The sequence below is a fragment of the Orcinus orca genome, chromosome 8 (assembly GCF_937001465.1).
Source record: "Orcinus orca chromosome 8, mOrcOrc1.1, whole genome shotgun sequence".
NCBI lineage: Eukaryota > Metazoa > Chordata > Mammalia > Artiodactyla > Delphinidae > Orcinus > Orcinus orca.
The window spans coordinates 77,431,108-77,453,558 of record NC_064566.1 but is presented as its reverse complement, the minus strand read 5'-3'; the positions used below and the strand labels follow the sequence as shown (position 1 = coordinate 77,453,558).

Below are 22,451 nucleotides of genomic sequence, written 5' to 3'. Positions count from 1 at the left end.
CCATAAAAGAGGAAATTGACAGTAACATAATCATAGTAGGGGACTTTAACACCCCCTTTCACCAGTGGACAGATCAACCAAAATGAAAATAAATAAGGAAACACAAACTTTAAATGACACATTAAACCAGATGGACTTAATTGATATTTATAGGACATTCCATCCAAAAAACCAGAATACACTTTCTTTTCAAGTGCTCATGGACATTCTCTGGGATAGACCATAACTTGGGTCACAAATCAAGCCTTGGAAAATTTAAGAAAATTGAAATCATATCAAGTAACTTTTCTTACCACATGCTATGAGACTAGATATCAATTAAAGATAAAAATCTGTAAAAAAAATACAAACACATGGAGGCTAAACAATACACTACTTAATAACCAAGAGATCATTGAAGAAATCAAAGAGGAAATCAAAAAATACCTAGAAACAAATGACAGTGAAAACACAATGACCCAAAACCTGTGGGATGCAGCAAAAGCAGTACTAAGAGGGAAATTTATAGCAATACAATCCTACCTCAAGAAACAAGAAACATCTCAAATAAACAACATAACCTTACACCTAAAGCAATTAGGGAAAGAAGAACAAAAAAGACACCAAAATTAGCAGAATGAAAGGAATCATAAATATCAGATAAGAAATAAACGAAAAAGAAATGAAGGAAAAAATAGCAAAGATCAATAAAACTAAAACCTGGTTCATTGAGAAGATAAACAATGTTGGTAAACCATTAGCCAGACTCATCAAGAAAAAAACGGAAATATTCAAATCAATAGAGTTAGAAATGAAAAAGGAGAAGTTACAACTGACACTGCAGAAATACAAAGGATCATGAGAGATTACTACAAGCAACTCTATGACAATAAAATGGACAACCTGGAAGAAATGGACAAATTCTTAGAAAAGCACAACCTTCTGAGACTGAACCAGGAAGAAAGAGAAAATATGAACAGATCAATCACAAGCACTGAAATTGAGACTATGATTAAAAATCTTCCAGAAAAGAAAAGCCCAGGACCAGATGGCTTCCCAGGCGAATTCTATCAAACATTTAGAAAAGAGCTAACACCTATCCTTCTCAAACTCTTCCAAAATATAACGGAGGGAGGAACACTCCCAAACTCATTCTACGAGGCCACCATCACCCTGATACCAAAATCAGACAAAGATGTCACAAAGAAAGAAAACTACAGGCCAATATCACTGATGAACATAGATGCAAAAATCCTCAACACAATACTAGCAAACAGAATCCAATGGCACATTAAAAGGATCATACACCATGATCAACTGGGGTTTATCCCAGGAATGCAAGGATTCTTCAATATACGCAAATCAATCAATGTGATAAACCATATTAACAAAATGAAGGATCATGTGATCATGTCAATAGATACAGAAAAAGCTTTTGACAAAATTCAACACCCATGTATAATAAAAACTCTACTGGAAGTAGGCATAGAGGGAACTTATGTCTACATAATAAAGGCCGTATATGACAGACACACAGCCAACATCATTCTCAATGGTGAAAAACTGAAACCATTTCCACAAAGATCAGGACCAAGACCAGGTTGTCCATTCTCACCATTATTATTCAACATAGTTTTTGGAAGTTTTAGCCACAGCAATCAGAGAAAAAAAAGAAATAAAAAGAATCCAAATTAGAAAAGAGGAAGTAAAGCTGTCACTGTTCGCAGATGACATGATATTACACATAGAGAATCCTAACGATGCTAGCAGAAAAGTACTAGAGCTAATTAGTGAATTTGTTAAAGTAGCAGGATAGAAAATTAATGCAGAGAAATCTCTTGCATTCCTATGCACTAAGTATGAAAAATCTGAAAGAGAAATTATGGAAACACTCCCATTTACTATTTCAACAGAAAGAATAAAATACCTAGGAATAAACCTACCTAAGGAGACAAAAGATCTGTATGCAGAAAACTATAAGACACTGATGAAAGAAATTAAAGATGATACAAACACATGGAGATATATACCATGTTCTTGGATTGGAAGAGTCAACATTGTGAAAATGACTATACTACCCAAAGTAATCTACAGATTCAATGCAATCCCTATCAAACTATGAATGGCACTTTTCACAGAACTAGAACAAAACATTTCTCAATTTGTATGGAAACACAAAAGACCCCGAATAGCCAAAGCAATCTTGAGAAAGAAAAACGGAGCTGGAGGAATCAGGCTCCCTGACTTCATACTATACTACAAAGCTACTGTAATCAAGACAGTATGGTACTGGCACAAAAACAGAAATATAGATCAATGGAACAGCATAGAAAGTCCAGAGATAAACCCACGCACATATGGTCACCTTATCTTTGATTAAGGAGGTAAGAATATACAGTGGAGAAAAGACAGCCTCTTCAATAAGTGGTTCTGGGAAAACTGGACAGCTACATGTAAAAGAATGAAATTAAAACACTCCCTAACACCATACACAAAAATAAACTCAAAATGGATTAAAGACTTAATGTAAAGGCAGACACTCTAAAACTTTTAGAGGAAAACATAGGCAGAACACTCTATGACATAAATGACAGCAAGATCCTTTCTGACCCACCTCCTAGAGTAATGGAAATAAAAACAAAAATAAACAAATGGGACCTAATGAAACTTCAAAGCTTTTGCACAGCAAAGGAAACCATAAACAAGACCAAAAGCCATCTCTCAGAATGGGAGAAAATATTTGCAAATGAAGCAACTGACAAAGGATTAACGTTCAAAATTTGCAAGCAGCTCATGCAACTCAGTATCAAAAAAACAAACAACCCAATCCAGAAAGGGGCAGAAGATCTAAATAGACATTTCTCCAAAGAAGATATACAGATTGTCAACAAGCACATGAAAGAATGCTCAACATCACTAATCATTAGAGAAATGCAAATCAAAACTACAATGCGGTATCACCTCACACCGGTCAGAATGGCTACCATCAAAAAATCTACAAACAATAAATTGTGGAGAGGATGTGGAGAAAAGGGAATCCCCTTGCACTGTTGGTGGGAATGTAAATTGATAAGCCTCTATGGAGAACAGTATGGAGGTTCCTTAAGTAACTAAAAATAGAACTACCATATGACCCAGCAATCCCACTACTGGGCATATACACTGAGAAAACCATAATTCTAAAAGAGTTATGTACCACAATGTTCATTGCAGCTCTGTTTATGATAGCCAGGACAGGGAAGCAACTAAGTGTCCATTGACAGATGAATGGATAAAGAAGTGGTACATATATACAATGGAATATTACTCAGCCATAAAAAGAAATGAAATTGAGGGCTTCCCTGGTGACGCAGTGGTTGAGAGTCTGCCTGCTGATGCAGGGGACACGGGTTTGTGCCCCGGTCCGGGAAGATCCCACATGCCGCGGAGCGGCTAGGCCCGTGAGCCATGGCCGCTGAGCCTGCGCGTCTGGAGCCTGTGCTCCACAACGGGAGAAGCCACAACAGTTAGAAGCCCGTGTACTGCAAAAAGAAAAAAAGAAAAGAAAAAAAAATGAAATTGAGTTATTTGTAATGAGGTGGATGGACCTAGAGTCTGTCATACAGAGTGAAGTGAGTCAGAAAGAGAAAAGCAAATACCATATGCTAACACATATATATGGAATCTAAAAAAAAAATGGTTGTGATGAACCTAGGAGCCAGGACAGGAATAAAGACACAGATGTTGAGAATGGACTTGAGGACACGGGGAGGGGGAAGAGTAATTTGGGACAAAATTAGAGAGTAACACTGACACATATACACTGCCACGTGTAAAATAGATAGCTAGTGGGAAGTAGCTGCATAGCACAGGGAGATCAGCTCGGTGCTTCGTGACTGAGCTTTGTAAACTTATCCCACCTAGAGGGGTGGGATAGGGAAGCTGGGAGGGAGACGCTAGTGGGAGGAGATATGGGGATATATGTTTACATATAGCTGATTCACTTTGCTATACAGCAGAAACTAACACAACATTGTAAAGCAATTATACTCCAATAACGATGTTTAAAAAAAGTGCATATGGAGTATATGTATACAAACAGATAAGTTCAGAGGAGGGTGAGAATATCATAGCTGGATCGATCACAGACTTCATGGGAGAACTAACATTAAGTTGGAGCTTTGATGGTTGTACCTGAAGAGCAGAGCAAAAATATAATGTAGATAGGAATTGGGCATGAACATAAGTGAAGAGGGCATGAACATAAGTGAAGAGGGCATGAACCTAAGTGAAACACTCTAAATGTGTTTGTCTGGAATGGAAGATTGATACTGTAAGAGGAAAGGCAAGTGGGACTACAAATTGTTAGAATAATTCTTATTTTTTTGAAGGAAAAGTTATACTTTGCATGTAAATTTCATGTAAGTACTTTCTGGAATGTTACTTTTTTTTGAGACAATTTAAACTTATTAAGATAATCATTATGGTGGCAATAATACTAATAATTTAGCTTAACATGTATTTAGCATATATTATGTTACAGGCTCTGTTTTAAATGTTTTACATGGGTGATTATCTCACATAATCCTCACAGGTGCTCCATGGGGATAGATACTATAATTATTAAGTTGATTATGAGTGTTCAGTGAAGGGATACAGGAAAGAGTGGGTTGAATACTTTTCTTCTGGAAATCTCAGAACTGCACTTGCTCTAAGAAATAGCAGAAGATTGCCTGTGCTATGAAAGATACTGAGAAGGCTTCCTGCTCAAAATTATTCCTCTCACTCAAGTGTTAAAGTGCCTGAAATCCCACTATTAGAAATTCATTATTGTTCTTTCCATATAATGGTTTTAAATGATTGAAATTGTTTTAGATCTTTTAAAATGATTTTTTGAAATGGTAAAGTGTCTTTTAAGATTCATGCTAAACACCTTAACAAGAATGAATACATCAGCTTACTTCTATGCCTGAGATAAACCCAAATCAACACCATCAATCACTCGTGTGGGGGAACAAACCCCAAAGGGCAATAGAAGGGGTAAATACACAAACAGCAACAACAACAAAACCACGCATGTGTGGGGTGGGAAGTAGTGGATTAATATATAAACTTCACCCAAGTTGTGAATTTTCCAGAGATAGATACAATTTCTGGGAATTAAGCATCAATTCTCAAATCTTTTTTTTCTTTTAGTGTATTTACTTATTTATTTATTTTTATTTTCGGCTGCATTGGGTCTTCGTTGCTGCGTGCGGGCTTTCTCTAGTTGTGGTGAGTGGGGGCTACTCTTCGTTGTGGTGTGCAGTCTTCTCACTGAGGTGGCTTCTCTTGTTGCGAAGTATGGGCTCTAAGTGTACAGGCTTCAGTAGTTGTGACAGGCAGGCTCAGTAGTTGTGGTGCATGGGCTGAGTTGCTTCGCGGCATGTGGGATCTTCTCGGAACAGGGCTCAAACCCGTGTCCCCTGCATTGGCAGGCAGATTCTTAACCACTGCGCCACCAGGGAAGCCCAATTCTCAAATCTTAAACCAAGGACATTTGGGTTTTCAGTATTGGGGCACCTGATATTATATAATTAATGTTGCTAGGCTGAGAAATTCAGTTTCTGAATTAACTACATAATACTTGTACATTGTAAAGTTGTTATATAAGACAGTATAATTTAAAAACAAAATTCTTGTTAAGTTCATATGGGTATGAAAACATTGGAACTGAAATGTATAATAAAAAACATTGATAAAAAGCTTACCTGCAACATCTCCAAAATAACAAATACTCCTCAGTAGCTATTTTTGCCATTGTTTGAAGAGATGGAAATCTGTTTTAGAAAAATCTCTATTGACTAGAAATAGGCTATACCACAGTTGTCCTGGTAAATACAATACAGTTTTAATGGTCTCTTGTGTCATACATACAGAAAGTGTAAGAATATGGTTATATATTGCCTTTCTAGAACTTGCATATTAAATAATTTTATGTATATAAAATACAATGGAGATCCAGGAACAAATTTCAAAATCTTTTAGAAGACCAAAGTATATCTAAAGCCCATGCACTTTATTCCCAGGGGAGGCAATAAGTACCTATTTATTTGCTTTAACGTAACTCGAAAAGCTTGCATATCTGTTTTCTGGACTCTAAATAACAAGCAGTTAAATAGAAGACTTGAAGGCAATATATAGGTAGGAGTAAGTCCAGGTGATTAAAAGAAAACAAACAGGCTATAAAAGCATAAACTTTGAAACTCTGCATTTACCATAAATATTAAACTGAATCTAATAATGAGAAAACAATCAGACAAATTCAGATTACAGGATATTCAACAAGATAACTGGTCTGGATTCTTTGAAAGTGTCAATGTGTATGAAAGATTGAAAAAGAGCAAAGAGACTTTTCTAGGTTAAAAGACATGACAACTAATTGCAATGTATAATCCTGGGTTTGATCCTGGATCAGAGAAATAAAATAGCCACAGAAGACTTTTTTATAGACAACTGAAGAACTCTGAATATGGAATGGGTATCAGATAATATCATATCTGATATTAAATTTCTTGGGTGTGATGATAGTATTGTGGTTATGTAGGAGAGTATCTGTTCTTAGGACAAGATGTATGCTGAAGTATTTAGAGGGGAAGTATCATCATGTCTGTTATTTAGTTTTAAGCAGTTCGTTAAAATGTATGTTTGTGTGTGTGTAAGTATGTCTTATCCTATCCTATTCTATGTATTTTTTTCTACTCTTTCATCCATCCATCCACCCATCCATACATCCATCCATCCATCCCTCTATCAGATAAATCAAGTGTGGCAAAATGTCAACAATTGGTGGATCTAAGTAAATAGTAAAGTAACACAAAATAAAAATAGCAGACAAAAGGGCAAACAAGAATAAAATGTTCAAATCCCTATGCAGAATATGACAAATGAAGCAGTATTGATGGAGGAGGGGGATCAAGTAATTTTGATGCCAGCTGCTTAAACAGGGAGTTAATAATTCTGTGAATTTATACCATTTTCCCTGAAAAAAAAGAAGGTTCCTGACCTATGTTAGTGATGTTAAAATACGGAAGAGTAACATGTTGGAGATAAAGAGACTAAGAAAGCTAATGGTTACCACCTGTCAAAAAGAATGAAAAAGATATGAGATAAAAATGATTTCAATCCTACCAGACCCTAATCCACACCATTAACTTTTCAGTTAGTAGATACTCTAGCAACATGACACAGTGCACCAATGTGCACAAGATAGTAATTTGCTGAGTAGGTAACTTTCTCTTCCTGTTGAGTAGTATTTACAATTCATGCTCAGTCATTTGTGTTTAGTGAACTGTTTTCAACTTAATTTGAAGTGTATAGAAGAGTGATCTCAGTCACTGTAGGTATTATCTCACTTAAGTGAAGTAAGAATCATAGATATCATAAATGACAAAAAATTGTCACAATCAAAATTCAGACCCAGAAAAATTAACACTGCAAAAATTACTTAAATTGCTGGAGATGAAAAATTGAGCAAAAACCACAACTAGGATGTAAAAAGTAACCATGAAAAAATACATCAGGAATTGAAATGACCTTTGCCAAGAGTTCCGTCTAAAAATTGTAGCATTAAAAATGCCACACTGAAAAGGTCACTTCTAAGAACCATGTGCTCAGAGGTAAATAATAAACTGCATGAGAGCAGGGACAGCCTCTTTCTTACTTACTATTATTCACTACTATACCCAGAGCATAGCAAAAATATGAAACGTAAGTAAGACAAGTATAACTTTATTTATGTAAAACCAAATAACAAGAAATGAAGTGTATTTGCATAAACTTACTTTCTCCTGTCGAGATTTCATAACTGAGGGCACACGATGAAAATCCATTGAACAAGCATCCAATTAATTCTCTAAAATAACATTTCTTTGTTGAACATTTAAATTGAGGATTGTGAGAGTACAGATAATATCTTAATTTGAGGATGCCCTTTCCATAGACCTGAATGTCTCCTGATCACATCTGGCCAGATATGATTTTTTCCTTTTGTGATTTCCTAAGATTGTGCATCACATAGTCTTATCTTACCTTACATTACAGCTATTTGTTTATACTATGCATTTATGTCTTTATCCCTGTTGGACTGAAAATTCCTGAATGCAATGACTGTTTTTCATTTATATGTATATCTCTGCCAGAATCCAGAGTCAAGGCAAAACTTAAAAAAAAAAAAATCAAACTAGTAATGTCCAGTTTTGAAATCTGAAGACATGGAAGGGATATGAGCAAGGATGCGCTCATTATAAATGTAAACTCCTTAACAATCTTCTAATTAGGCTACATATCTAAAATTATTTGAAGAATAGTGCACTGATGCTTGTTTCTGTTCCCATGACTGATGAAATACTCTCAATGTAGAAATCTTTATATTATGATTTTTTATTTCTATTTTTACTTATTTTTATTTTCTTTTTGCGGTACGCGGACCTCTCACTGTTGTGGCCTCTCCCGTTGCGGAGCACAGGCTCCGGACGCGCAGGCTCAGTGGCCACGGCTCACGGGCCCAGCCGCTCTGCGGCATGTGGGATCTTCCCGGACCCGGGCACGAACCCGTGTCCCCTGCATCGGCAGGCGGACTCTCAACCACTGCGCCACCAGGGAAGCCCTAAAGTACTTTTAGATGGATGGATTTTTACAAATGGTTTCTTGTACATCTGAAATAATTATACCATGATATACAAATAATTTAGTTATGTATATTGAAAGAGAAGAATGACTAAAGAATCAAATATTAAATTCTGATATGTCAAAATATTCAAAATCGAGTAAGAGACTTATTTTCCTGTTGTCCCCAGAAACAGTCTTTATACTTATATTAGGTGAGGAAATAGAGTTAATTTGATTAAAAACAATTACATAAAATTTAGTTGCTAAAAAGGCATTCCTAGTACCTTGACTATTCTAAACCAATCTTTGTTCAAATGCTAGGTTATCTTTTCTGTTAAATTTTTCTTTCTTCTTTTTAAACCAAAAGTGAATTTCATTCTTGGAGCATCTCAGGAAAAAGTAGGAGATGTTTATTTAATTAATGAGGCACGAAAAAGTTTAGTAATTTGATCAGCTCTTGCCTTTTTGGCTTTTGGCTTTTGTCCATATAATAACAAGGGTCTGGGCAAAAGAAAAAAATTCAGGTGGAATCTTTTACATGAAGCATTTAAGATATGTGGAAATATCTAATGGAAAAAAGAACCCTCCAAAAAAACTGACTTGAGGTTTTTACTCTTTATCTTCATAGTTTTACATCTTAAACTTATAGCTTTAGTTCTGTATTGCTTTGTGTTTTAGCACCCTGCCTTTTATTAATATATTATTTAAACATTTTAATTTTGAAATTAACACAGAGTATATAAAACATATATGCATATTTTAATTAATAATAATAAAGCTAACGTCTTGTGTAACCACCTAGGCTAAGACATTTGAATATTATCACCACTTCGGAGGCATCCTGGAGCTCCTTACCTCAACACTGCCCTGTGGATTGTACTCCCTTCCCTTCTCCACAGAGGTAACTCTCTAAACTGACTTTGTTTCTCTATAGGTTTAATACATATGTGTATATCCCCCAAACAACATTGTTTAGTTTTGCATGTTTCTGATTTTACATAAATAGTATTGAACTGTCTTTATTCTCCTGTGATTTTTCTTATTTTGCTCAAAATTATATGTTATTTGGATTCATCCATGATGTTATGTGTAGCCATAGTTTATTCATTTTCCTTGCTGATTAGTATTCCAGCACAAGAATATACCACATTTACATATTTTTAATTTTTGGATTTTGTAACAATGATGATCTCTATATACTTATACATGTCTCCTTATACACATGTGCAGCGTTTTCACTAGGTATGCATGTAGAAGTAAAATTGCTGGATTGTAGGGTATGTTCATGTTCAACTTATTAGGTGGTGGCAAAAAATTTCCTAAAAGATTGCCTCAGTTTACATTCCCACCAGCATTATAAGAGAGCTCTAATAGCTGTACGTCTTTGCCAACCCTGAGCATTGCCAGGCTTTTAAAGTCATGTCTTGGGACTTCTTACCTAGCAGTCCAGTGGTTAAGACTCCATGCTTCCACTGCAGGAGGCCCGGGTTCGATCCCTGGTTGGAGAATTAAGATCCCACATGCCACATGGTGATGAAAAAAAAAATAATAAAGTCATGTATTTCTGATGTGTATATAACTATATCGCATTGTTTTATTTTGCATTACTAATAATGTTGAATATCTATCAATGTTTATTGTCATTTTCATTTCCTTTGTTGTGAAGTTCCTGTTCAAGTCTTCCCCCCCGCCCCTCAATTTTTCTGCTAAGTTGCCTTTTCCCTTATTGATTTGTAGTTTGTTTTTTTTTAACATCTTTATTGGAGTATAATTGCTTTACAATGGTGTATTAGTTTCTGCTTTATAACAAAGTGAATCAGTTATACATGTACATATGTTCCCATGTCTCTTCCCTCTTGCATCTACCTCCCTCCCACCCTCCCTATCCCACCCCTCTAGATGGTCACAAAGTACCAAGCTGATCCCTGTGCTATGCAGCTGCTTCCCACTAGCTATCTATTTTATGTTTGGTAGTGTATATATGTCCATGCCACTCTCTCACTTTGTCCCAGCTTACCCTTTCCCCTCCCCATATCCTCAAGTCCATTCTCTAGTAGGACTGTGTCTTTATTCCCGTCTTACCAGAAGGTTCTTCATGACATTTTTTCCCCTTAAATTACATATATATGTGTTAGCATACAGTATTTGTTTTTCTTTCTCACTTACTTCACTCTGTATGACAGACTCTAGGTCCATCCACCTCACTACAAATAACTCAATTTCGTTTCTCTTTATGGCTGAGTAATATTCCATTGTATATATGTGCCACATCTTCTTTATCTATTCATCCAATGATGGACACTTAGGTTGCTTCCATCTCCTGGCTCTTGTAAATAGAGCTGCAATGAACATTTTGGTACATGACTCTTTTTGAATTATGGTTTCCTCAGGGTATACGCCCAGTAGTGGGATTGCTGGGTCATATGGTAGTTCTATTTGTAGTTTTTTAAGGAACCTCCATACTGTTCTCCATAGTGGCTGTATCAAGTTACATTCCCACCAGCAGTGCAAGAGTGTTCCCTTTTCTCCACACACTCTCCAGCTTTTATTTTTTCTAGATTTTTTGATATTGGCCATTCTGACCAGTGTGAGATGATATCTCATTGTAGTTTTGATTTGCATTTCTCTAATGATTAATGATGTTGAGCATTCTTTCATGTGTTTGTTGGCAGTCTGTATATCTTCTTTGGAGAAATGTCTATTTAGATATTCTGCCCATTTTTGGATTGGGTTGTTTATTGTTTTGTTATTGAGCTGCATGTGCTGCTTGTAAATTTTGGAGATTAATCCTTTGTCCGTTGCTTCCTTTGCAAATATTTTCTCCCATTCTGAGGGCTGGCTTTTGGTGTTCTGGTTTCCTTTGCTGTGCAAAGGCTTTGAAGTTTCATTAGGTCCCATTTGTTTATTTTTGTTTTTATTTCCATTTCTCTAGGAGGTGGATCAAAAAGGATCTTGCTGTGATTTATGTCATAGAGTGTTCTATGTTTTCCTCTAAGAGTTTGACAGTGTCTGGCCTTACATTAGTCTTTAACCCATTTTGATTTCATTTTTGTGTATGGTGTTAGGGAGTGATCTAATCTCATACTTTTACATGTACCTGCCCATTTATCCCAGCACCACTTATTGAAGAGGCTGTCTTTTCTCCACTGTATATTCTTGTCTCCTTTATCAAAGATAAGGGGACCATAAGTGTGTGGGTTTATCTCTGGACTTTCTATCTTGTTCCATTGATCTATATTTCTGTTTTTGTGCCAGTACCATACTGCCTTGATTACTGTAGCTTTGTAGTATAGTCTGAAGTCAGGGAGCCTGATTCCTCCAGCTCCATTTTTCGTTCTGAAGATTGCTTTGGCTATTCGAGGTCTTTTGTGTTTCCATACAAATTGTGAATTTTTTTGTTCTACTTCTATGAAAAATGCCAGTGGTAGTTTGATAGGGATTGCATTGAATCTGTAGATTGCTTTGGGTAGTAGATTCATTTTCACAATGTTGATTCTTCCAATCCAAGAACATGGTATATCTCTCCATCTATTTGTATCATCTTAATTTCTTTCATCAGTGTCTTATAATTTTCTGCATACACGTCTTTTGTCTCCTTAGGTAGGTTTATTCCTAGATATTTAATTCTTTTTGTTGCAATGGTAAATGGGAGTGTTTTCTTGATTTCACCTTCAGATTTTTCATCATTAGTATATAGGAATACCAGAGATTTCTGTGCATTAATTTTGTATCCTGCTACTTTACCAAATTCATTGATTAGCTCTAGTAGTTTTCTGGTAGCATCTTTGGGATTCTCTATGTATAGTATCTTGTTATCTGCAGTGACAGCTTTACTTCTTTTCCAATTTGGATTCTTTTAATTTCTTTTTCTTCTCTGATTGCTGTGGCTAAAACTTCCAAAACTATGTTGAATAAGAATGGTGAGAGTGGGCAACATTGTCTTATTCCTGATTTTAGTGGAAATGCTTTCAGTTTTTCACCATTGAGGACAATGTTGGCTGTGGGTTTGTCATATATGGCCTTTATTATGTTGAGGAAATTTCCCTCTATGCCTACTTTCTGCAGGGTTTGTATCATAAATGGGTGTTGAATTTTGTCGAACGCTTTCTCTGCATCTATTGAGATGACCATATGGTTTTTCTCCTTCAATTTGTTAATATGGTGTATCACGTTGATTGATTTGCGTATATTGAAGAATCCTTGCATTCCTGGAATAAACCCCAGTTGATCATAGTGTATGATCCTTTTAATGTGCTGTTGGATTCTGTTTGCTAGTATTTTGTTGAGGATTTTTGCATCTATGTTCATCGGTGATATTGGCCTGTAGTTTTCTTTCTTTGTGACATCCTTGTCTGATTTTGGTATCAGGGTGATGGTGGTCTCGTAGAATGTGTTTGGGAGTGTTCCTCCCTCTGCTATATTTTGGAAGAGTTTGAGAAAGATAGGTGTTAGCTCTTCTCTGAATGTTTGAAAGAATTTGCCTGTGAAGCAATTTGGTCCCGGGCTTTTGTTTTCTGGAAGATTTTTAATCACAGTCTCAATTTCAGTGCTTGTGATTGGTCTGTTCATATTTTCTATTTCTTCCTGGTTCAGTCTTGTCAGGTTGTGCATATCTAAGAATTTGTCCATTTCTTCCCGGTTGTCCATTTTATTGGCATAGAGTTGCTTGTAATAATCTCTCATGATCTTTTGTATTTCTGCAGTGTCTGGTGTTACTTCTCCTTTTTCATTTCTAATTCTATTGATTTGAGTCTTTTCCCTTTTTTTCTTGATGAGTGTGGCTAATGGTTTATCAATTTTGTTTATCTTCTCAAAGAACCAGCTTTTATTTTTATTGATCTTTGCTATCATTTCCTTCATTTCTTTTTCATTTATTTCTGATCTGATCTTTATGATTTCTTTCTTTCTGCTAAATTTGCAGTTTTTTTGTTCTTCTTTCTCTAATTGCTTTAGGTGCAAGGTTAGGTTGTTTATTTGAGATGCTTCCTGTTTCTAAGGTAGGATTGTATTGCTATAAACTTCCCTCTTAGAACTGCTTTTGCAGCATCCCATAGGTTTTTGGTCATCGTGTCTCCATTGTCATTTGTTTCTAGGTATTTTTGGTTTTTTGTAGTACGCGGGCCTCTCACTGTTGTAGCCTCTCCCATTGAGGAGCAAAGGCTCTGGACGCACAGGCTAAGCGGCCATGGCTCACGGGCCCAGCTGCTCTGTGGCACATGGGATCTTCCCGGACCAAGGCATGAACCTGTGTCCCCTGCATCAGCAGGCAGACTCTCAACCACTGCGCCACCAGGGAAGCCCTGTTTCTAGGTATTTTTGGATTTCCTCTTTGATTTCTTCAGTGATCACTTCGTTATTAAGTAGTATATTGTTTAGCCTCTGTGTGTTTGTAATATTTACAGATCTTTTCCTGTAATTGATGTCTAGTCTAATAGCGTTGTGGTCGGAAAAGGTACTTGATACAATTTCAATTTTCTTAAATTTACCAAGGCTTGATTTGTGACCCAAGATATGGTCTATCCTGGAGAATGTTCCATGAGTACTTGAGAAAAATGTGTATTCTGTTGTTTTTGGATGGAATGTCCAATAAATATCAATTAATTTCACCTTGTTTAATGTATCATTTAAAGCTTGTGTTTCCTTATTTATTTTCATTTTGGATGATCTGTCCATTGGTGAAAGTGGGGTGTTCAATTCCCCTACTATGAATGTGTTACTGTCAATTTCCCCTTTTATGGCTGTTAGTATTTGCCTTATGTATTGAGGTGCTCCTATGTTGGGCGCATAAATATTTACAATTGTTATATCTTCTTGGATTGATCCCTTGATCATTATGTAGTGTCCTTCTTTGTCTCTTCTAATAGTCTTTATTTTAATGTCTATTTTGTCTGATATGAGAATTGCTACTCCAGCTTTCTTTTGATTTCCATTTGCATGGAATATTTTCTCCATCCCCTCACTTTCAGTCTGTATGTGTCCCTAGGTCTGAAGTGGGTCTCTTGTAGACAGCATATATACAGGTCCTGTTTTTGTATCCATTCAGCCAGTCTGTGTCTTTTGGTGGGAGCATTTATTCCATTTACATTTAAGGTAATTATCGATATGTATGTTCCTATTCCCATTTTCTTAATTGTTTTGGGTTGGTTATTGTAGGTCTTTTCCTTCTCTTGTGTTTCTTGCCTAGAGAAGTTCCTTTAGCATTTGTTGTAAAGCTGGTTTGGTGGTGCTGAACTTTCTCAGCTCTTGCTTGTATTAAAGGTTTTAATTTCTCCATCAAATCTGAATGAGATCCTTGCTGGGTAGAGTAATCTTGGTTGTAGGTTTTTCTGCTTTATCACTTTAAATATGTCCTGCCATTCCCTTCTGGCTTGCAGAGTTTCTGCTGAAATATAAGCTGTTAACCTTATGGGGATTCCCTTGTGTATTATTTGTTGTTTTTCCCTTGCTACTTTTAATATGTTTTCTTTGTATTTAATTTTTGACAGTTTGATTAATATGTGTCTTGGTATGTTTCTCCTTGGATTTATCCTGTATGGGACTCTCTGTGCTTCCTGGACTTCATTAACTATTTCCTTTCCCATATTAGCGAAGTTTTCAACTCTAATCTCTTCAAATATTTTCTCAGTCTCTTTCTTTTTCTCTTCTTCTTCTGGGACCCCTGTAATTCGAATGTTGGTGCATTTAATGTTGTCCCAGAGGCCTCTGAGACTGTCCTCGGTTCTTTTCATTCTTTTTTCTTTATTCTGCTCTGCAGTAGTTATTTCCACTATTTTATCTTCCAGGTCACTTATCCGTTCTTCTGCCTCAGTTATTCTGCTATTGATCCCTTCTAGATTAATTTTAATTTCATTTATTGTGTTGTTCATCGTTGCTTGTTTCCTCTTTAGGTCTTCTAGTTCCTTGTTAAATGTTTCTTGCATTTTCTCTATTCTATTTCCAAGACTTTGGATCATCTTTACTATCATTATTCTGAATTCTTTTTCAGGTAGACTGCCTATTTCCTCTTCATTTGTTAGGTCTGGTGGGTTTTTATCTTGCTCCTTCATCTGCTATGTGTTTTTCTGTCTTCTCATTTTGCTTATCTTACTGTGTTTGGGGTCTCCTTTTTGCAGGCTGCAGGTTCGTAGTTCCTGTTGTTTTTGGTGTCTGTCCCCAGTGGCTAAGGTTGGTTCAGTGGGTTGTGTAGGCTTCCTGGTGGAGGGGACTAGTGCTTGTGTTCTGGTGGATGAGGCTGGATCTTGTCTTTCTGGTGGGCAGGTCCACGTCTGGTGGTGTGTTCTGTGGTGTCTGTGGCCTTATTATGACTTTAGTCAGCCTCTCTGCTAATGGGTGGGGTTGTGTTCCTGTCTTGCTAGTTGTTTGGCATAGGGTGTCCAGCACTGTAACTTGCTGGTCTTTGAGTGAAGCTGGGTCTTGGTGTTGAGATGGAGATCTTCACCATTTGATATTACGTAGAGCTGGAAGGTCTCTTGTGGACCGGTGTCCTGAAGTTGGCTCTCCCACCTCAGAGGCACAGCAGTGACTCCTGGCTGGAGCACCAAGAGCCTTTCATCCACACGGCTCAGAATAAAAGGGAGAAAAAGTAGAAAGAAAGAGGATAAAATAAAATAAAGATAAAATAAAAGTTATTAAAATAAAAAATAATTTAGAAAAATTTTTTTTAAAAAAGTGCTTCCCTCGTGGTGCGGTGGTTGAGAGCCCACCTGCCAATGCAGGGGACACTGGTTCGTGCCCCGGTCTGAGAAGATCCCACATGCTGCGGAGCGGCTGGGCCCGTGAGCCATGGCTGCTGAACCTGCACGTCCGGAGCCTGTGCTCCGCAACGGGAGAGGCCACAACAGTGAGAGGCCCGCGTACCGGAAAAAAAAACAAAAAACAAAACGGGCGGACAGAACCCTAGGACAAATGGTGAAAGCAAAGCTATACAGATAAAATCTCACACGGAAGCATACACATACACACTCACAAAAAGAGGAAAAGGGGAAAAAATCATAAATCTTGCTCTCAAAGTCCACCTCCTCAATTTGGGTTGATTCGTTGTCTATTCAGGTGTTCCACCAATGCAGGGTACATCAAGTTGTTTGTGGAGATTTAATCTGCTGCTCTTGAGGCTGCTGGGAGTAATTTCCTTTTCTCTTCTTTGTTCGCTCAGCTCCCGGGGTTCAGCTTTGGATGTGGCCCCGCCTCTGCGTGTAGGTCGCTTTAGGGTGTCTGTTCTTCGCCCAGACAGGACAGGTTTAAAGGAGCAGCTGATTTGGTGGCTCTGGATCACTCAGGCCGGGGGGGTGGGGAGGGAGGGGTACGGATGCAGGGCGAGCCTGCGGCAGAGGACGGTGTGATGTTGCACCAGCCTGAGGCGTGCCGTGCATTCTCCCCGGGGAAGTTGTCCCTGGATCACAGGACCCTGGCAGTGGCGGGCTGCACAGGCTCCCCGGAAGGGAGGTGTGGATAGTGACCTGTGCTCGCACACAGGCTTCTTGTTGGCTGCAGCAGCAGCCTTAGCATCCAATGCCCTTCTCTGGGGTCCACACTGTTAGCCCCAGCTCACGCCCATCTCTGGAGCTCCTTTAAGCAGTGCTCTTAATCCTCACGCACCAGGAAACAAAGGGGGAAGAAAATGTCTCTTGCCTCTTCAGCAGGTCCAGACTTTTTCCCGAACACCTTCCCTGCTAGCCGTGGTGCACTAACCCCTTCAGGCTGTGTTCACGCAGCCAACCCCAGTCCTCTCCCTGCACTCAGACTGAAGCCCGAGCCTCATCAACTCCCAGCCCCCTCCTACCCCAGCGGGTGAGCAGACAATCCTCTGGGGCTGAGTGCTGGTTGGCACCGATCCTCTGTGCGGGAATCTCTCCGCTTTGTCCTCTGCACTCCTGTTGCTGCGCTCTCCTCCACGGCTCTGAAGCCTCCCCCCTCCGCCACCCCCAGTCTCTGCCCGCAAAGGGGCTTCCCAGTATGCGGAAACCTTTCCTCCTTCACAGCTCCCTCCCACTGGTGCAGGTCCCGTCCGTATTCTTTTGTCTCTGTTTATTCTTTTTTCTTTTGCCCTACCTAGGTACATGGGGAGTTTCTTGCCTTTTGGGAGGTCTGAGGTCTTCTGCCAGCATTCAGTGGGTGTTCTGTAGGAGTTGTTCCACGTGTAGATGTATTTCTGATGTATCTGTGGGGAGGAAGCTGATCTCCGCGTCTTACTCTTCCGCCATCTTCCCCCTCTTCCCCTGTAGGAGTTCTTTATATATTTTGGACAAGGGTCTTTTTCCTATGTATTATAGATATATTCTCTTATTTTGTGGCCTGTTTTCTCATTATTTTAATGATGTTTTGATATGAAGAAAAGTTTGTAATTTTAATATAGTTAAATTTATTATTTTTCTCCTCTATGGATTTTGATCCTTGTACTCTACTTAAGAAATCCTACCTTACCCTGAGGCTAGAAAATACTTTCTTATAGTATCTCCTAAAAGCTTTATATATTTTCTTTCATATTTAATCTTTAATCACCTTGTAACTGACTTTTATGTATGTTATTTGGTAGGGGTTCAATTTAATTTCTTTCTATCTGGTATCCAATTGTTACAATATGAAGTCTCAAAATGACCCCAGAAGTTCTTCATAGTTACCTGGGACCCACAAACATGTTCTCACCTCATGTCAGAGGGGCTTTACCTATACCCAATCAGTAGCTCCTTCTCCCAGGAAAAAAGGCTGCAATTTCTCACTTTGGGATCCCAATCACATATTTGTGAGACTGATTTATATTGTCCCACAGCTCTTAGATCCTCAGTTCTTGTATTTTCCCTCAATCTTTTTTTTTCTCTTGGTGTTTCAGTTTGGAAATTTTCTCTCACCTGTTCTCAAATTCATTGATTCTTTCCTCATCTCTGTTGAATCTGACAAGCGCATAGAATACATTATTCATTTCTGTTACAGTGTTCTTATTTTTCATATTTCTATTTGAGTCTTTTGTATGGGTTCCCTCTCTCTGCTGAAATTCTGTATCTGTCCATTTTTGTAGACTATTTCCCATGTTGTCCACGTTTTCCACTCTAACCTTTTAACATATTAGTCATAGTTATTTAAAATTACCTGATAGTTCCAACATCTGGGTCATCTCTGTGTCTCAATCTGTTAATTGCTTTGTCCCTTGATAGAGATTTTTTCCTTGCTTCTTTGTGTCTTGTAAGTTTTGATTGAATGTTGGACTTCTTGTTTAGAATAGTGGATACTGAGGTAAATAGTGTTTGTGCCTGGAAATGGGCATGTCTTTTCTGTTAGGCAATTGATGTGTGTATGTATGTGTACGTGTGTGTGTATATGTGTTTCTGTGTGTGTGTGTCTGTGTGTAGTTAATCAACTTAGGAATTGAGCTAGGTTTGGGTTTTATTGTTGCTATGGTGACCTTCAGTACACCAGTGGTTTCAAAATCCTCTGGTGTTATTTTGTGCTTCTGCAGGAGTCATGGAGGTTTTTTTCCTTCAATTTTCCTGCTCTACTTTCAGCTTTTGGCCTTCCTGTGTGTCTGCACAATATCACTAGATTCTCTCTATGCCCTTGCCTTTCTCCAGCTGATTTCTATGGCTTGTGTTTTGGTACTTGCTGGCCTTGTGGTCGGGGAGTAGGGAGATTTTTCTGTTGTCCTGGTCGAGGCTGTCTTAGGCATGTCCTCTATTCCTTCTTAGTCATCCTGCTCCTCCTTCCCATGGCAGTCAACTTTGCCTTGTATCTTTGGCAGGTTTTGCGCAAGACAATTTTGCGTCCCTCCTCCTATAGCAGGATACCTCTAATAATCTGGGCCCATGCCTCTTTCTTGCCCCTTCTCCAGAAGTAGAAGCTTACTTCTTTTACCTTTCCCCTATCCGGAGTAAGTCTTCATTTGTGCCCTGGGGGCAATCAACGAAGTTTGCTGCCTCTGTCCCAGTACTTTATGACCTTTATTCTGTAGGAGAGAAGGTTCTGCATGGGGCTTCATACCATACCTACAGTGGTGGCTGCTCCCCTTTTCCAAGCCTGCACCACTGAGAGAGGATTTCTCTGGATTCTTGTTCTGCCCCCTCTTTTTCTCATGAACACACAGTGTAGGTTCATAAAGAAGAATCTGTGAGTGGTGTGAACAAGAAGAGTGTCTAGGCTCCTGGGGATTTTATGTTCTCACAATAGTTCACATTTATCCTTGAGCAATTTGCTAAAAATATATGTATAATTCCTAATATCAACTTGTATGGAGCCTGGCATTTTTTTTTCTCCCTTATTCAGCCACAGTTGAGCCAATTGTCATGTCATGTCTCTCCTTGGAAGTTCCTGTCTTTCCTTGGATGTCAGGCTACTTGGTTGTGCTGGAACCTCAGCTCTCTAATGGGTTTAAGAAAATCTATACTTGTGTTGTTTATCTGCTTTTTCTTATTCTTAGTGTGCGATTGCTATATTCCAATTTTCTACATTTTAGGCAGAAGTGGAATATACACACACACAGTAAATACACATTTATTTATATATATGCATTATATATGAATACTGTATATATGAAAATACACATATATTTTTACATTTATTATATACATTTGTATACACCATCTTATAGTATAGTATTTGTATTTGTCCTTTTGTCCTATCTCTTCTATGATTATTTTTATCTCCTTTCTTGTGTTAACTTGGTTTGATTTGATTTTTTTCTTTTGCATGTCACTTTCTTTCTCTAAGAGTCTGGAATTTGTATACTCTATTTCTGACTCTTTAGTTGTGACCTTAGTAATTACCATAGACATGCTTCATTTATCAACATCTAAAGTTAACCTGTATCTTTACTCAATTCCTTAATAATACAAGAATCCTAGCACACTTTAACACCATTTATGTTCTCCAACTTATGTATTATTTTTGATAGGTATTTAAATTCTGTTTTCTCTTTGAACCACATACAACTTTTAAATTACATTTATTGTTTTATACAATGTTCAAATTTACCCTCTCAGACTGTCCATCTGAGATTATTTTTGGTTTGCTGAAGTACATTCTTTAGAATTTCCTTTAGTAAGAGACTGCTGTTGACAAAACCTCTTAAAGAGTTACATCCTACACAGACATACATGCAGAGAGGTGAAAAAAGCTTGCATGTCTTCTCCCCTCATCTGCTTAATACTGAAACTTAAGTTATGTAAGCTTTCTTTTTTTTCTTTTTACCCCTCTCTCTGTTTCTCTGGCAGTGTAAGTCTGTATAAGATGTAGCTCTTTGGGAGGCCCAACTTTAGGGTGGGAGGATCTTCTACGAGGCTACTCATCTTAAGTAGGCCATGGCTTTTGTCTTCTGTTCCCATTTTTCTGTGAGGCCATGAAAAGCAAAGCTCAATTTCACTCTATGGGTTAAATGTTCTCAAGAGAAAAGCTAGCAGCAGCACTCTCCTTATCATTCTAGGTTCTTATTTATATTTACTTCCTGGTCTTAAGAATTTCTTATATTCTTACCAGCTCATTGCTATATTTAAGATTTTTAAAGTACTTAATCCTGAATTTATGGTTGTTTTTGATGGATGGTCAGTACAGATAGCCTGTCACACTGCTGAAATGAAGTCTATTCAAACATTCCCAAAAGACTGTTAAGCCTGCCAATGAAATTGGCATCAGCATAAATGAAATGAGTACAGTATACCCGAAATAGTATGGTATATTCAAATAAATTTTTGTTATATACTTGATTCAAGTAGGTGATAATCTGGATACATTTTGTATTTTTATTTTCAATTTTTAAATTAAATTTTAAATTAAAACTGTTTAAGTATAAAATTCAACATTTCTTACAAAAGGTGTTCTTCCATACTTACAGTGTAACCTTGCATTGAGATGATTAAGGGACTGTAGGATCTTTTGTTCTTCAGCTGATAGTGCACAGATGTTAAATTGCTGGGTTTTATTTAAAGTCAGATTTGATTTCTGTAGCTGCTTGCTATTCATGACAGTTAGAATTTCATCCTCAGGCACTGAAGCTTTCACTAGGCTTTCAGCCATCAAAAATTCAGAAGTACTGCCTGAAACTATAGAAACTTTACATTAACTATTCTTTGATCCCTTTTTGTCTTTGGGATTAGCCCTTATACATACTTAACTGACATATGTCTGTATGTATTCATTTCACAAACAGAAACCTAGTAAATCTTTTGTTACTTTGCATTTTATTTACCAGGATCTTCTATAGCTACCATTTCCCCATCTCTAATTTAAAAAAAATACTCAAAATGATGGCAGTGAGGTAATAATTTCTAGAGTGTTACCTGAACTAAGGAAAAAAAATACATTATGTATATTATTTCTGTTTTGCTTTTGTTATTCATTGGTAGTTCAAGGAGAAGGTGAAGTAGATTGTCTTTATAATAGCAATTATGATGAGTTATAAATAAAAGTAAGAGAAAAGGAACTTATGGAAATTTTAGAAAATTAGATGATCAGCTGAACAGAATTGAAAGCCTAGAAACTGACCAAATTCAATAAAAGAATATATGATCAAAGAAGTATCAAAGACTTGAGAGAAGGGAAAGATGACTCAATAAATTAGTTTGTTGTTTATAAAATAATCAATTTGGAGTATCACTTCACATCATCTATTTAAACAAATTCCAAAGACATTAAAGAATTAAATTTAATGAATCAAACCATTAAAATAATCTAGAGGAAAAGAAACATTTCTAATTTTCTGCATTGGGAAATTTCTTTGAGTAATAGACAAATCACTAAGAAAAGACTAAAAACATGTTTATTTAAGGTCAGACTTCCCTAATAGATTTTAAATTCTGAAGGCCAAGAATTTTGTACGTTTTGTTAATTATTGAATATCCAAAATATTTAGTTGCAGGCAGGAG

The 22,451-nt window shown here is 37.3% G+C and overlaps 1 protein-coding gene across 1 annotated transcript in view; it reads right to left on the bottom strand.

Moving 5' to 3' along the window:
• The window catches only part of CEP126 (centrosomal protein 126), a 118,398-nt gene that overhangs the window by 4,170 nt on the left and 91,777 nt on the right, over window positions 1-22,451 (bottom strand). Inside the window, exons 9-11 of the mRNA XM_049714074.1 lie at window positions 21,420-21,629; window positions 10,046-10,103; window positions 5,709-5,777 (exon numbers count right to left, since the gene is read on the bottom strand). Of these exons, the coding sequence (XP_049570031.1) occupies window positions 5,709-5,777; window positions 10,046-10,103; window positions 21,420-21,629 (337 nt within the window). The remainder of the gene's footprint in view (window positions 1-5,708; window positions 5,778-10,045; window positions 10,104-21,419; window positions 21,630-22,451) is intronic.